The 17283-nt window shown below is 36.3% G+C and overlaps 1 protein-coding gene across 1 annotated transcript in view; it reads right to left on the bottom strand.

The window, feature by feature from the left end:
* The window catches only part of LOC111151758 (serpin family I member 2), a 34168-nt gene extending 17356 nt beyond the window's left edge, over window positions 1-16812 (bottom strand). The window contains exons 1-5 of the mRNA XM_022509937.1: window positions 16799-16812; window positions 14945-15201; window positions 8842-9072; window positions 7276-7470; window positions 7003-7195 (exon numbers count right to left, since the gene is read on the bottom strand). Of these exons, the coding sequence (XP_022365645.1) occupies window positions 7003-7195; window positions 7276-7470; window positions 8842-9072; window positions 14945-15191 (866 nt within the window). The 5' untranslated portion in view covers window positions 15192-15201; window positions 16799-16812. The remainder of the gene's footprint in view (window positions 1-7002; window positions 7196-7275; window positions 7471-8841; window positions 9073-14944; window positions 15202-16798) is intronic.
* Window positions 16813-17283: the final 471 nt, after the last annotated feature.

Below are 17283 nucleotides of genomic sequence, written 5' to 3'. Positions count from 1 at the left end.
GGTATTAAGGAGGGCATGTATTGCATGCATCACTGGGTGTGGTTCATAAGCAATGAATTTTGGAACACTGAAAAAAATATATGTATTTTTTTTAAAGTAAAGAAAAGAAATAAACACGAGGTGCAAGGAGAAGTTTTCCCAACAGGGAAAAGGAAAGATGTTGTGTTATATTTTTTCCTTTTTTTAAGATTTTTTATTTATTCATTTGAGAGAGAGGTAGATTGCACAAGAGTGAGAGCACAAGCAGAGGGGAGGGGAAGGCTCAGAGGGAAAGGGAGAAGCAGACTTCCTGCTGCCTAACTTGGAGCTTGATCCCAGGACCCCAGGATAATGACCTGAGCCAAAGGCAGATAATTAACTGACTGAGCCACCCAGGAACCCCAGATATTGTGGTCTTGAATGGAAAGATCAGACAAGCTTTCTAAAACCCAAACTTGGTTTTAAGGAATAAGAGAAATTATCCAGAAACATGGGAAGTAGTGGGGAGTGTAGAAAGGATTGAGACATGCTCTCCATCATGAAAAAAGCATTGTGACTACCAAATTTATCTTTCTAAAATACTGCCTTAATCATTCCACTATCTTACTTGGAAATTTTCAACAATTCCTCTTTCCGTACAGGACTTAACCTTCTCGATTCTTTTAAAGCTCAGTTCAAGTCCTTCCCCTTCTGTAAAGACTTTGTTTACAACTCCAGTTTCTGAGGTTTCCTGTCCCCTCTCTTTTGTTTCATGAACTTCCTAGTGCTTCCTGATTATAACTTTCTTTAAATATTTACTGTCTACTGCTGGATATTGTTAATAAATTTCTTGTGCAAATCTTGCACCACTCCATCTAAGTGGTGACCATCTTACTAGCAGGGAGCATGTCTATCCCTTTGCATCTGTTTCCATTCCTTGCCCATAGTGGGATCCCGATCAATCTGTGCTTTTGAACAGGAGATAAAATTTCTAGGAAGTGGCAAACCAGTAAGAGCACAAAGCTGTAAGACAGTAGACATGAGAGCTAATTCTGTCTTTCAACACTTAGTTGAATGTTGATCAATTCACTTTTTGACTAACTCAGTTTCCTTCCCTGCAAAATGCAAGATGTAACCGAGTCAGACTGCAGAACCACAACATTTAGTATTAAAATGTTTAATTAAATGCTTTACAAAGTTAAAGTGCTGTATAATTGAAAGTTGCTTTTTTATCTTATTTGCATGTATTAAATAATCACTTTTGCCCATACACATAATCATAAAACATGTTCTCAGAGAGTTTCTTAAATAGAGAAGATATGATATATAGAAACTGTGTGTCAGACTCTTCAACCTGAAGAATTTTGAGTACTAAGATATTTGTAGGATCCTATATTACGTTTAGACAAAGTAACATGATTATTTTAGCTGCTATCCAATGCGGGTAATGTCCAAATTAGATATCTGGTATGTTATAAATAATAAACACTAGAAAGCACTCTAGTATTTTTAGACTATATTCTATCTTATTGGCCTTGATTCTAAACAAGTCCTACATCAAAGGGAAAGAAGAAATGTTTCTAAACAGTAACCAAAATCTAAATAGTCACTCACATGTTCCTTCCTCGTGTTACTAATATAGAAGCATTTTTATGATTAATTTTTCTCTCTTTGGCAAACACTAAATTTTGCTACCAAAGAGATTTTTATTTGTTTTATTAACAGAATTTAGTATAGCAGATGTTACAAATTAAATTGTGCCCCCCCACATTCATATGTTAAATCCCTATCTCTCAGTACCTCATGATGTGACCTTATTTAAATAGGGTCATTGCAGATGTAATTAGTTAGCCCAAAGTCATAATGGAATAGAGGGACCCTTAATCCAATATGATTGGTGTCCTCATAAGAAAGGAGAATGCCACTTGAAGAGAGATGGCCACATGACAACAGAGGCAAAGATGGGAGTGGTGCATTTATAAGCAGAGGAACACCAAAGATGATGGAACGCCACAAGAACCTGAGTAGAGGCAAGGAAGGATTCCACACAGTCTCAGAGAGAATGCCCTGCTGACATCTTGATTTTGGACTTCTAACCTCCAGAATTATGTGAATGAATTTTTGTTATTTTAAGTCCTAGGAAACTAATACAGCTGATTAAACTGTTTGGTTTTACCGAAATCTTTAGTTACCATTTTTAAAAAATTTTCTATTTTATTTTATTATGTTATGTTAGTCACCATACAGTACTTCATTAGTTTTTGGTGTAGTGTTCCATGATTCATTGTTTGCATATAATACCCAGTGCTCCATGCAATATGTCCCCTCCTTAATACCCGTCATCCAGCCCCTAACCACCCTCCCCTCTAAAGCCCTCAGTTTATTTCCCGGAGTCCATAGTCTCTCATGGTTTTTCTCCCTTTCCGATTCCTCCTCTTCATTTTCCCCTCCCTTCTTGTAATGCCCTCCATGCTATTCTTTATGTTCCACATATAAATGAAATGATATGATAATTGTTTAGTTATCATTTTAAAAGCCTAATGCATTCATCCAGATATGAGAGAACCACAGCATTGAGTAATAAAACTGGAAACTGTCTATCCATTCTAAAGTATTTACTCAGCTTATATAGTTTTCCCTTTCTGTACTGAACAGATTTCAAATAGGTGTTTTTGTGTTGTAAGGAAATTATTCATGTAGAGGAAAATGTACTTTAGAACTTTCAATCCATGATCTTCCTGCTCAGGAAACTAAAATTGTGAACTTAACACATAAGCAAGTCATTCCTTTAATAAATTGGAAGGCTCATCCTCTTATGAAAAGTGAATACATTTTAAATGTAATATTGTGTTAATATGACTGAATAACTGATAACAATGTTTTAGTCTTGTGAATTTAAAAATCTCATTTTTATTTCTCTAGAGAGGTTTCCAAGAAAATGGTTGATGTCCTGCCTTTCATTATGCTGCATGTATGGGAAAGTTTCATCAGGATCCTCACAAGGAATGAATTAAAATCTGACTGGAAATTTGAATTCTGATTTTTGAGGTATTTATCATTAGATAAAGGGAAACAACATAGAATTGTTTTCTTTGAAAATATTTATATAATTTAATTAAACAGTATTCATTTAGCACATACAATATGCCATGAAATGTCCTAGGGACCATAGAAGTCAAAATGAAGGAGATATAACTCCCTGTTCCAGAGCTCACATCTTAAAAAGATAGATGAGAATGTGAGCAAGAGATGGAAATGTAATGTAACAAGTGCCATAATGTAAATTTGTATAAAATGTTCTAGAAATAAAAATAAGGGATGGTTGATTCTAACTGAGCATGTTGGGGGAAAGTACACCAAAGAGTTAACTGTGAGAGATGTTGAAGGATGAATGAGAATTTACTGGTTAGACACCACAGACAAGGAAGGGTCTTTCAGACAGAGGGGACAGGCGTGAGAGTGACTGAGAAGTCAGAGGAGACCTTCTATTTTGGGATTGGCTAGGCAGTGATCTTAAAGATTTTTATTTAGTTAATTATTTTGAGAGAGAGAGAGAGCATGAGTGGAGGGGAGGGGCAGAAGGAGGAGAAACAGACTCCCCACTGAGCAGGGAGCCCAACCTGGGACCCGGTACTTGATCACAGGACCCTGGGATCATGACCTGAGTCAAAGGCAGACACTTAACCAACTGAGGCACCAAGGCACCCTGGGCAGTGATCTTAACAGAGAAAGAAAAATAACCATTACTTCTGAAAGAAAAATAGCTATCACTTTCTTAGCACCTTCTATTTGCTAGATTTTGTGCTATGAATAGAAGTATGTTATGAGGTTCTGTAATTGAAACTGCCACAAAATTTTTAAAAAATATTTGGTGCCTGGGATTTGTTTGAGAAAAGGATGTACAACTGCCAATTAATATTTCTGTTTTCATATCACTGAAGATTCAAATTTCGCCTTTAAAACAAGTGTTCATTTGTTTGGGAAAAGCAACACAATGAACTTCTCATTATGCAAATAGAACCAGTGGGATGGAAATAGTGAAATTTGAAATCATGAGGGTATAATCTATTCTAGATGATATGAAAAGTTTCCACTGAGGGTCAAAATCTGCTGCTTAAGATTCTTATCATGACTGGGAGTCTGGGCTTAAAGGCCGTGGGAGAAAACCTATGTTACCTTCTTTCTGTGCTGGGAAAAGCTGAAGGACTCTGGATGCTGGGTAGGAGGGAGATAGAAAAGACTTTGAGTGAGGGTGGGTCTGGCACCAGGACAGCAATGGACAGGAGATTCCTGGTTATAAGAAATGGCTTAAACTCCAGAAACACTCATCCCGCGGCACATGGTTTTTAAATAACTTTCCACCCTTTTATTAACACACAGCTTTCAGTAAAATTTGGTCAAATATTGAAAATGTTCTTACTTCTATTAATTTGCCAAGGGCTACCTTAACATTACCACAAACCTGGTGGGCTTAAATAACAGATTTATTGTCTCATAGTTGTAGAGGCTAGAGGTCTAAAATTAAGGTGTGGGTAGCATTGGTTCCTTTTGAGGACTGTGAGCTATGTTCCAGGCCTCTCCCCTTGGCCTGCAGATGGACATCTTCTCCCTCTGTCTCTTCACTTAGTCTTTCCGCTACATATATCTCTGTAATCAACTTTCTTCTGTTTATAAAGACTCCAGCCATATTGGATGAGGGCCCACACTGATAACTTCACTTTAACTTGATTACCTCTATAAAGACTCTGTCTCCAGAAAAGTCACAATCTGGGGTAGTGGGGGTTAGGACTTCAACCCCCTTATGAATTAAGAGGGACATAATTCAACCCATAACCATTGTTCTTGGAGGAATTAAAAGAGAAGCCTGCATCCATACTGTAAGAGAAGTTGTGTGAGAAGTGTGGCCACAGTTTGGAGAAGCTGATAATAAGACAGTATGGAAAAGCTGTCCAGACTTCTGTAGCCTGGATGGATTTGTGGGCTGTGCAGCATTCTTGCAGAGATTCCTAACATGCTAGAGAAGGGAATTCTGGCAAAAGCCCTTATTTCCTGTTGTCAGTTGAGTCTGGGACTTATGCTTTATTATCTAGGCATTTGTTAACTGGGCTGAAGATGTTGGGGCTAACTTGGCTACAAGTATCACTATTCCAAGACTGATAAACCACAATTCAGGACTGTCAAATGACTCTCCTAAGACCCCACTGCTAGTACATGGCATGAACAATTTCTAAACACAGTGTTTTTGACCCCAAATCGTGATCTTTCCAAAAGAAGAAGAGAGAGAAAGAAATTTGAAAATAAACAAGTTAATACCCCAAGTTGTTATTTCTGTTATTAGAAGATAAACTGTCACATAATTTTATCTCCAATAGCTTACATGTAGTAGGACCCCCCCCCCAAAAAAAATACTCTTTGAAAGACTGAATAATATCCAGGTAGAGATATGCAGATGCTGGGGAATTAGAAGAGAGGTTGGGGGAGAGATTCAGATTTTAGAGACATGAAGAATAAGGGAATAAAAAGAGAGTAAGAACAAAGAATAAAAGAGACTAAAGAATGAAGAATAAAAGAGAGTAAGAAGAAAATTTTAATGAAATTCTAGTGAACATTAGTTGGGAACAGAAAGAAAAAAACTCTAAGTCAGGGAGCAAGGAAATTTTACAGAAGAGAGAAAAATAAACAGAAGCGAGTAGTGCTCCAGGGGTTGAAGAATGCAAGGTTTTCAAGAAAAGGGGGATGGTCAATAGTATTAGGATCAACAACCTAGAATTAGGGTGAGAAAAACATAGGAGACCTCATTCTCCAGGATGACAAGGAAGGTAGAAGGAGAGAAGATCTTCAAAGATGTATACAGATCTTGAGGTGAAGGGTAGAGAGGCAGGTTTGCTTAATGATATGTCCTCTTTAAGGAACGGGAAGTTGAGACACATGTTGAAAGTGAGAGAAATCAACATAAACTGGCACCTGGGAATAGAAGTCAAGTTTTGGTGCAGTTTGTGTGAGTATTAAAAAAGAAAGTTGAAGAAAAGTAAGGGGTACCCAGCTCCAGCCTCAGTGAGGCCAGAAGGGGTTGCTTTCTGGGTTTTTGCTTAAGAAAATTAATAGTTGGAAAGCAGGAGTGGCTTTATGAGTAGGCTGGGGATTGAGGATGATTAGGGAGAAATTAAAGCAGGACGAAGACCAAGTAGCAAAAAGCATTAAAGTTATATGGTGAGAATATGATTGAAATGAGTGACTGAATCCCAGCTAAGTGGAAAAACAAGGAAAAGCCAAGAGGTTTAAATGACAAAAGGCCCAGAAGAGGGGTGTATAAGCCATACAGGCTTTGTTTGCAGGAAATTTAGAAATGAAAAGGACAGAATATCATTCATTAAACATCTGCTTCTTTTTAAAAAATTGAGGCGGAGTGTGAATTGAGTTATGTGGGCACCACTCACTTTGAAGTTTCTCCTGTTAGCCAGAAGCATGATATTAAGAAATTAGTGTCGACGATTATTGTTTCCTGAGATAAGCCTTTGCAATTTCCATTTTATATTAACTATCTAAACCTGGCCATTGGATTTCCTATTTATCATTCAATGACTATTAGAGCACTAGCTGTCAAAGTTGATTTAACATATCTTTTAATTGTCAAAATAACATATCTTTTAATTGTCTGGTAGCATAAGTATGGGCGGGGGGGTTCCTAAAATGTAACAGAAGATAGGTATTTAAAATTCCAATTAGTAAAGAAAGTAGAGAAAGATAAGTTTGTATAATAAAAAGAATAAAAATTCCTTTTCATCTCAGCATTCTAGCTTGCAGACTTACATTTCTTCATCTATTTCAGAGAATATTGAGCCTTTATATTCAGTTCTCCTCATGGCAAAGCATTGCTGGTAATGTTCAGACTTGCCTGTGTATCCATGAAGTGGAGCTACACTTCCAAATGAATTTTTCTTCCGATCAGTGGCCTTTTCAAGTATCTGTTATCTTTCAGCCAGCTATTCAAATGTCTCCATAAGTGAAAACAGAAGAACCAAATAATAAAATGACATTACCAACCTAGGGAGGCTTACTTCCACTTCCTCTTCTTGCATCTCGGAGAACCACTTTAGGAGTTGATGAGCAGTAATTCGCTTTTCCATTTCTTCTATGTGCACGTCTTCTGCAGGAAGTACGATGATTAAACTAAACTTATCACCTTTATAAGGTAATTCCAAAACCTGGTAGTTCATGGACGATTCAGAAAAATAACCTGAAACAGAAAGAAAATATTAAGTAAATATCCTTGGCAATTCCCAAAATCATGCTTTGGAGGGCGATTTTTCATATTACCATATTTTGTTCTCACAAGAGTCTTCATCATTGGGATTTTGACTGCTGCACCATCTTTCTTAGTAAAATTCATCAACTGTGTGCTCTCTTTTGTGAATTTCTGCTTCCAATCACCCTTGAAATAAACAGCATTCACCAGGACAAGCCGAGTCAGAGGACCAAAGTCTTCCTCTGAAAACATGTCTTTAATTTTCCCTGTGATGCGAGTGGAGGAGGAAACAAGAAGAGATAAGCAATAGTGGTTCAGTGGGACTGCTTTATATAGCACTGAAACTAAAATTTCTTTTGCAGATCAGTTATAAACAGGTGCTTTCTCCTCTAATCTTGGCAATTCTGAGAGTAAAAAGCAGCACTATTAAACATTTCACTTAGAAACAGGTACAAACAGATATTACTAGGAAACGGGAGATACAAGACTCTCTGAGGCAAATCTGGACAGACCTACTAATGGACTCTCTTCAGCAAGATTATTTGTGTGAATTGTTTTTCAGCCAGAAAGAACAAAAACTGAATGTCTCTGCCTGCATATTTACTCATAGTTTTCAAACTTTATTGCAAGTTTCTCCAGCAGGTCAATCAGAATTAGTAAGTTAATGGTACCCTCAAACCTTCTGCTCCCATGGCTAGTGCCAGTGACCGCCGGAGAAGGGACAAGAATGGAGTTGCTAGCATGATTTTCTTCTTCTAAACAACCACCCAACATAAAAGCATGACTGAGTGCCATGGAGCTGTCTAGGGATGTTCATTATGTGTCCCATTAATGATACTTTCTTGTGAAAGCTGCTCAAAACACCAATCTCACATTCTCAACTATGCCTCCCTGTATGAGGCTTCCTATAAAGAATATGGCCGCCATTTATGCCATCATAATTTTTTGCAGCAGAATGGATGACCAAAGAAACAAACCACTGTTAAACAAGGACCTGATATATGTTTGTTATTTCACATACATTATTCTCAAACCTTCTAATAATCCTGAAACGTTCTAATACTATCCTCATTTTAGGTGGGGCATAGCTTAGAACTGGGTAGGATGTGAATTCAGATCTGAGTAACTTTAAACTTGTGTTCTTTCTACTGTGTGACTCCATAGTCCCTGAGGAATTTTGGCTGGCTTGTATTGAAATTAAAGTTTAGATTACCATGTTTATGATAGGACTATCAACATTTCTTATTAAACATTAACCCATCCAACTAAGATGTGTTATTTAATATGTAGAAAAGAAGGCACTTGAGGTTGACAGATCTAATTTTTACCTGGCCAAAGATATTATTTCTACAGCCATAGATTAAAAACCTATGCTTAAACAAAAATTATTATTAAAGGTTTTTCCATTAAAATTCTATGAATAGGTGTCTTTCAAAAAACCTGTATGCTTTTCAAAGCAGCTTACAGTCTGTCTCAGTTTTACCATTTGGTATTAATTTGAATAACAGGAAAGCAAAATGGGAGAGCCCTCTGAGCCATAGTTTAGTAGGAAAATATTCAACCATTCTTTACTCTAGGATATTAAAAACCATGAATACAATGGCAAATAATGAGTTTATGAAAATGGGAAACTTTACCATCTGTTTTGCTTTCTACCCAGGTATTTATTGTCTCTGCAGAAGTCTTTGCATCCTGAAAATCCACCAGTTTTATGGCACTCTGAAAAAATTCCTTGTTGCTATGGAGATACTGTTCTTTCACAGTGAATCCTTCTTGAAGGTAGAGGGCATTGGCAAGATTAAATGTAAATTCTTGCTTTTTCTCTGAGATGGCAGAGAAAAATGACTTCAGCACAGAAAATTCTTCCCCTAAAAAATAATTATAATGTATACTGACATATTGAACAACATAAAAACAACAGCTTTTCAGCTTTGCTTCTAAACACTGATTCATATCACCATTTTTTGCACCCTTAGGTATAACTAATGGTCCTTCCTGAGTTAGTATAAATACTTTAAGCATTTATCTTCATAGAATATGCATTTTATAAAGAACTCAGTTCTTAAACAGGAAGATTGTCATGTAAATTTGAAATTCACCAAAAACAAGAATGTGCATTTAAACAGGCTGAAGGAAATTCCCTTTTTATAGTCAAATTTAGCTCATTCTTACTTGTTGGAAATTTATCTTTAGAACCTCATTCTTTGCATAACATGCAATATTTATGGAAGGAAAATACTAATGAATACTGATGGGGGGATGACAGTGACGAGCAATCTTTTTCAATATTGTTTTTATTTCAGCTTAAGAATTGCTCTGTTGTGAGCAATGGCACCTGTCCAAGTTTTGAAATTTATGAGCAACCCCTATAATCAGCTCTAGAGATGCACAAGAATCAGAATTGCCTATTTCTTCAGGTTCATGAATGTATATATTTTGGCTGTCTACATGAACAACAAAGATCTTTAACTGTTCCAACTATTGCCAGAAGCCAAATGAGGCCACCAGAGTCAGCTAGAATCACTGTTGGCCTGTTATTTATTGTTGGCTCATTCTGACCGCACTGTTGTTGGGAAGGTAGATGTGCCTAGGAGACAATTCAGCTTTGGTCCTTGTTCAGGGGCTTCCTATTCACGACCAAAGATATTGATGCTTTTCATTCCCTTCTGGCTTAATCCTAGGACTCAATCATTGAGTCTAGGAACTGTATTTCAAATCTAAGCTACTTTCAGGGCCTTTGTTATATTTTCAGTTAAATAAAATGCTATTTTTATAACTTAAAAGTTGAGTATAGGCAATTATTCTTTATTGGAGAAAACATAAATGGCTTGTCATTAGAAGATACCCACCGAATAAAGAGAGAAAAGTTTTAATGAGGAGTTGCCTTGAGTTGTCCATTGGAAATAAGGCATTTGTGTGTGTGCATGTGTATGTATGTGCATACACTTTATCGGAGAGCTAACAGTCATAACATCTTTGTGCAAATAAGAATACATTCTATTACTGGTGGAGGTGGGGGAGGGCTATAGCCCCATGGCCTTATATCTTGTCTGGCTGAGTGGAGCCTACATTTCAGTCCCCACTTCTCTCCTAGTCCTCCCCTGCTTTCCTGCAGGTACAACCCATATAACCATACTGGAGTCTCTGGGAAGTATATTTCATTATATTTCAAATTCCATGGTTCTCCATTCTTGGGGATATAGATACAGACATAAACAATTTTAGCCATAAGAACTTATTACCCTTTGAAGAATTTCAGCAAGTCCTTACAATCCTAGAATTCTTACATAAGGAAGGGAAGAAGGTTAATCTATTTTACTTGTTTATGCAATTTCAGAGGCAATCATCTGCAATTTAAAGCTGAGGGAAATATCTCAATAAATGGGAGGCTATAAAGAAGACTTTCTGAGTGAAAACGTGAGTATTTTCAAAAGAATTAAATAAGGTCAGAAATGAAGTGGCAGAATTTGAAACTAATCTTCAGAAATTTTTAATTTATGAGCATTTTTAAAGGAATGGGGGGAAAAAGAAAGGGGGAGAAAAATAGTTCTGACTCATTTGTCAGAGCAAAAAGATTTATGTCAAGTACTTAAGGTCTAAGACTGTATGACAAACAGTCAGTTGCCCTCTGATAAATCACTGGATTCAGAAGTCAATGAAAAATGTCATCAAGTAGCACAAGTTTGAAGGAGAATATAAAGTTATCTGCCTTATAAATTTGATTAAATTTATAGATTAATAACCTCTTTTCACACAGATCAAAAACAATATGTATACGTGGATCCTAATAAGCAAAGAGAATCAATTTATTTCATTTCCTAAAGCAGAGCTAGAGAAAATCTACAGGTCATGGGGTGAATGTAACTTTTGGTTTGATTGTACTAGACCTTCAGAAAATGTTCCAAAATTCATTACATGTTTACTTCTCCTACAGTTAAGGCCCAAAGGCCAATTGTGTGTGAAATGTGAGAGATCCAAACATGAAAACAAAGGGAGTCATAGGATTATAGATTATTTTAGCCAAAAGATCCATATAAATCACTTATTCAAACTCCTCTCTTTTTAGTGAGGAATCTAAAATCCAGACGGATACAGTAACTTGAGAGGAACAGATCATAAGTTTAATTGGTTGCAGAACAAAGATTCATGGCTTGTTCTCTTTCCATGACACCCTTGGAATAAGGAAGCACCTCTGTTAGTCTTTGATTAGTAAGCAGCATATTAGAAGCAAAGCCAAAATGGAGAATTATCAGATGCTCAGTAGACTGGAGAAGGTAAATTCTGAGCAGATGTTTCGACAGAAGGGGAAAGAAGAGCAGAGGACACTGAGAGCCCTGTGGGGGTAGGATCCCAGGAGTTGTATACCCATCTGTGGAACAAGGCAGGTATTCACATAAAACAATCTGATAGCAGGAAACGTAAAATATAGACTAACTGAACAGAGAGCACCTTTGATAAAAATTGGGAATAGAAGGTAGGGCCAGGACTAGGATGAGTCAATGGGACACTTATATTGAGCATAAAATTTAAGGAGATGCCAACAGGCTCCATAACCAAGAAGATATTTTGTTACAACACATTTTTTTAAATCAGTATTGATGCAAAAAAACCCCGTGAAGAACAAAATATAAAAATATTAAATAAAGACAAGATCATTACTAGTGATTTTCCTCTTCATCTTGGGTTCCAATACCAGTCACCACCTTCTGATCTGACATACCCTAGGTCCCCCCCTTAACACCATTTTGTTCTTCTTTCTCCAGACCCCCTGAGCCTTTTCCATTCCCTTGTCCTCTTCCACTCTGTCCCCTACCTTAACTGTCTCCTTGTTCCTTATTCCTTAATTCCCTCCTCTTTTTTATTTTCCAGATTTTATTTTTCATATTTTTTCTCTCTCTGGCTCCTCTGCCTTTTCCTTTTGCAATTATCTTCCATCTGTGTCCCTCTCTTTCTCTCTCCCTTAACAAAGCATAATAGAAAGCAGCTTTGGTAGATTTTGTTACATGTGTTAACATACTCATGTTTAATTGTCCATATATATATTCTCCCAAGGAAAATATAATATATTGCCCTAAGGATCCACAGCTCTCAGTGAATCATTTTTGGAATTCATTCTGGACAATTTGCTGAACCTTTCTTCGCCTCTGTGTCCTCGTCTAAGCAGCAGGGTTATGTCCACCTCACAGAGTAACTGTGAAGAGTAAGTGAGATAGTGGATACCAAACACAGTAACAGTGAATGCTGTACTATGTATGTGATTGATAGTGTCGTCCTCATTACTACTGTGATTAGCCTTACATTCACAATGTTGTAACAGAGTTGTTAAGATTTCCATGTTTCTCTACAAGATATATCCATAGAGAGTAGTTTAAACTTCAGAGATTCTGATTTTGCTTATTTATCATAGAATCAACTTTACATATATTTATAAATGCTCTATTACTTTTCAAAGCAGTATTGTGTGATTTAAATGTTTCTGAGACTATGTAGTGGGATTTGCAGAAATTAATACAGACAGTCAAGACTAAATTTGGAACACAGTAGCTTCATTTTGCATTATTCACAAAGGAAAATTCTTGCAATTAACTTCACCATCACCAACTTCTTTTCTACTTAAAATTGCTTTTATTTAAAACAAAGCAAACAAGACCTTCTAAAAAAGAAAAACAAATCTCTAAATATAATTACTCTGTTCTGAGGCAAACATACTGAAGTTAGTAATAGTGATTAAATTTCCACATCAAAAATCTGGAAAGTTCCTCTGATGGTTAGGACATATTACCTGACAGTGATGCAAAAGTCTAAAATTAAAATCATTATGGAAATTGAGGACATAGTTAGCCAGAGAAATGGACAACCCTTTCTTTTTCTTTCTTTTCTTTCTCTCTCTCTCTCTCTCTCTCTCTCTCTCTCTCTTTTTTTTTTTCTCTCTCTCTTTATAAAGATTCTATTTGGGCACCTGGGTGACTCAATGGATTAAGCCTCTGCTTTTGGCTCAGGTCATGATCTCAGGGTCCTGGGATCAAGCCCTGCATCGGGCTCTCTGCTCAGCGGGGAGCCTGCTTCCCCCCTCTCTCTGCCTGCTTCTCTGCCTACTTGTGATCTCTCTCTCTGTGTCAAGTAAATAAATAAAACCTTAAAAAAAGATTTTATTTATTTACTTGACACAGAGAGAGAGAGAGCACCGAGGAAGGGAGAGACAGAGGGACAAGCAGACTCCCCACGGAACGCTGAGCCAGATGTGGGAGCCAACATAACGCCTATCCCAGGACGCCGAGATCATGGCCTGAACCAAAGGCAGGCACTTAACTGTGGAGCCACCCAGATGCCCCAACAACTACCCTTTTATTTTTTTTTAATATTTTATTTATTTTAAAAGTAGGCAGAGAGGCAGGCAGAGAGAGAGCGAGGAGGAAGCAGGCTACTTTCCTGCTGAGCAGAGAGCCCAACGCGGGACCCGATCCCAGGACCCCGAGACCACGACCCGAGCCGAAGGCAGAGGCTGCAACCCACTGAGCCACCCAGACACCCCAACAACTACCCTTTTAAACAGGATGATAGCGCTAAAGCTTCTATACAGTATCTCAGACTTTCAGGGGACTCTGAAACAACAACCCTTCAACACAAAAAGGCCTCAGGTTATCTGAGTGCTTTTTAAAAGAGATTTCCTAGGGGCTCCTGAGTGGCTCAGTGGGTTAAGCCTCTGCCTTCAGCTCAAGTTATGATCTCAGAGTCCTGGGATCAAGATGCCCCACATTGGGCTCTCTGCTCAGCAGGGAGCCTGCTTCCCCCCTATCTGTGAGATCTCTATCTCTCTCAAAGATTTCCTAGGGCACCTGGGTGGCTCAGTCAGTTAAGCATCTGCTTTTGGTTCTAGTTATAGTACCAGGGTCCTGGAACACAGGACCTCGTCTGGGGAGCCTGCTTCTCCCTCTCCTTCTGCTTGCAGCTCCCCCTGCTTGTGCTCTCTCTCTCTTTCTCTCTCTGTCAAATAAATAAAATCTTTAAAAATAATAATAATAAAATAAAAAGCTTTCCTTTAAAAACTATTAACCAAACAAGCTTTTAAAATGTATGTCTACATTACTGCTTTTTCTTGGTCTCAATCAGGTGAAAAAGTTGAATTTTAGTTATAAAACTAATTTTTAAAAGCTAATAAAATAATGAGAGATCCACACAAAGATTTCTGGGCGAGGATGTTCACTGCAGCATTTTTATAAGAGAAATATAGGAAACTACCTAATAATGAGAGGTTAAGTAAGTAACAATATTTCCATAAGAGGCAATAAAATGCAACAACTAAAAATTATATTCTGAAGCTGATATGAGAAAATCATCACAACATAGTGAGAGTGGAAGAATAAACAAATATACATACATAGACACATGCATGCACACACAACATAAGTCTCAATTAAAACTGGCTGAAACAGGACAGAAAAAAAATATACTGGTATACTCACAGTTTCATATCTATATAAAAATATCTGTATTAAAAGAAATAAAAAAATAAAAAATAAAAAATAAATAAAAAATAAAAAAATCTGTATTAAAAATAGTACATTCTTCTAGTAACATTTTCATTAGAAAGCAATTAAAATGAATATTTTTAAAAATTCTCCATTTTATTATAAGTTCACACTTTTGAATATTTCAATTCTGGGACCCTGAACTTCTAATTGGCAAAATAAATTTGGGCACATCTTATCCAGTATAAATAATCATATGTAAGAATCTCACCAGCTGAGGTTTCCTGAAGTTTTAAAGTTTGTCTTATTTGCTGTTGTGCTTTTCCTTTTGCTCCCAGTTGTACCATCCCAAGACCCAATGTTGTTCCCAGAGGGGAAAATATAATGTTGTTCTCGTGAGATAAAGAAATAGCTTGATAAAGGTCCACTGCAAATTCGATATTTCTTTGAGCCAATGGTCTTGAGGCTTGACTTCCAGAAAAAATCAATAGGAGACTCCACAACAAGATCTTACGCATTTTGACCTCTGTGCATTAATTAAAACATCATTAGTTTTCAAAATAATCAGAATTTACCTTAGTAAGTTCCAACAGAAAACTTTTTACCTATTAGAACAGACTATTGTAAGATGATTCTCATGCCAGTTTTCAGATGAAGGATCGTCTTTTAGGAGAAATAAGGCCTGTGCTAATGGCATTTTTATATTCCTTCAAGAACTAGATCAAAACACAAAGCAGTCATCTAAAATCAAAGAAGTTATAATTCTGGAACACTATCAATAAGCAATACTATCTCTAAATAGCTGTATGATACTTTTTCCTATATTTCCCAGGATTTTAAATGGGATCAACTCTAACTCTTTATCAAAGGAATTCTCTGTCCACTCTACTCTAAAACTGTTTGTAGATCAAAAGAGAAATAGAATAAAAAATGAAGACATTCTAGTGTGGTTTTAAACCTATAATACTAGAAAGTTAACACATTTTAAATCAGTTTGAGTAATCTGGCAAAGTCTTTGCAGTAGGAATTTTCACACTTTACACAATCTCACTTCTGGAGAGCAAAATACCCCAAAATCCACAGTGCACTTTTTTCAAAGTGAGGAAAAACAAAACTTGGGAAAACCATAAAGAAACACAATTACCATCAAATACAACTGATACAACAATAACAAAAGAAGAAAGCAATTTTTTTAAAAAAATCAAAGAATAATTTGAAACTTAACACATACAAAAAAGGTGTAACTGAAAACTTTGTACAATTTACAATACTAATGACACCTCATTAAAGTGTTCTCCACTAAAAATGCAGGAAATTCAGCCATCTGACTACATCTTGAGAATGATGATATTACCACAAACTTCATGAAATACTGACTCTGAAATCCTTATAAATTTTAGTGACACTACTTTTACCTTACAAAAAACACATCTTAGTATCCCTTAGTAACTCCTAGTTTAATAGGTTACTAGGAAATAATGTTCATTGGGGATAAAGATGAAAGCCTCCAGAACAATGTATTGTTAGCCTTAAAAAATGAAGAACTATATTTCTAAAGTGTTTTATAGACCATTACGAGGGTCATCATGACCCATAAATGGGTCATGTTAAGAGTCACTATTACATATAAAGATTACTAATAGCCAACTATTCTCTAAAACTAAGATATAGAATCATTAGCCAGCTAATATTTGTAGTTAAACTCTGTTTGCTTAGATACACAACTTGAAAAGGAAAAAGACCTCAAAATGCAATTAAAAAAAGCACTTGTTGGGGCGCCTGAGTGGCTCAGTGTGTTAAAGCCTCTGCCTTCGGCTCAGGTCATGATCCCAGGGTCCTGGGATCGAGCCCCACATTGGGCTCTCTGCTCAGTGGGGAGCCTGCTTCCCCTTCTTTCTCTGCCTGCCTCTCTGCCTACTTGTGATCTCTGTCTGTCAAATAAATAAATAAAATATTTTAAAAAAATAGATGTATATTTCAAGCAAATGTTTTATTGGAGGATTAAATTAGTACATAAGGTTGTGAACTGTTGTGCAACAATAGGAAAAGCCAGTAAGAGAAGCTTTATGTCCAAAATACATTTCTGTGTATCATTTTCTAATATATTATTGAATATATTAGAAATCTCAGAAGATTTCTGATTAGAAATATCAATTTGTAGAAATAAAAGTATTCAAAATGTTATTTGTACTTTTAAGTCACCAAGTGGCAATTCATTAGGCACATCTGGTATTTGGTTTGTGTCAGAATAATAATAAATAATATTATGAAAGATATAATTTTCCCTTATAATATAATCTGAGGGGTATCCTCTTATTAATAATCTTAATAACTAAAATTAATATTATTTGAGCATCCAATTCTCCCAGAAAATTTCTACACAAAGTTCACAGCAAAAAAATGTCTTAAAAATTCACTTACCTCATTGGGTTTTGAATCCTATTTCATTAGAAAGCATGAAGTACTGGTGAACCAAACAACACGATGAATAGTCCTATAAGAATTTGGCCTTCAAATTTACAATGACATCATTTAAAGAGAATAAAAGTGATGTGTTAATTTGATAAATTAAAATATTATCTGTATCAAAGTGAATTGAAATACCATTTC

The sequence above is a fragment of the Enhydra lutris genome, unplaced genomic scaffold (assembly GCF_002288905.1).
Source record: "Enhydra lutris kenyoni isolate GAN:26980312 unplaced genomic scaffold, ASM228890v2 scaffoldscaffold2, whole genome shotgun sequence".
Taxonomy (NCBI): Eukaryota; Metazoa; Chordata; class Mammalia; order Carnivora; family Mustelidae; genus Enhydra; species Enhydra lutris.
This window is presented reverse-complemented; position numbering and strand designations above follow the sequence as displayed.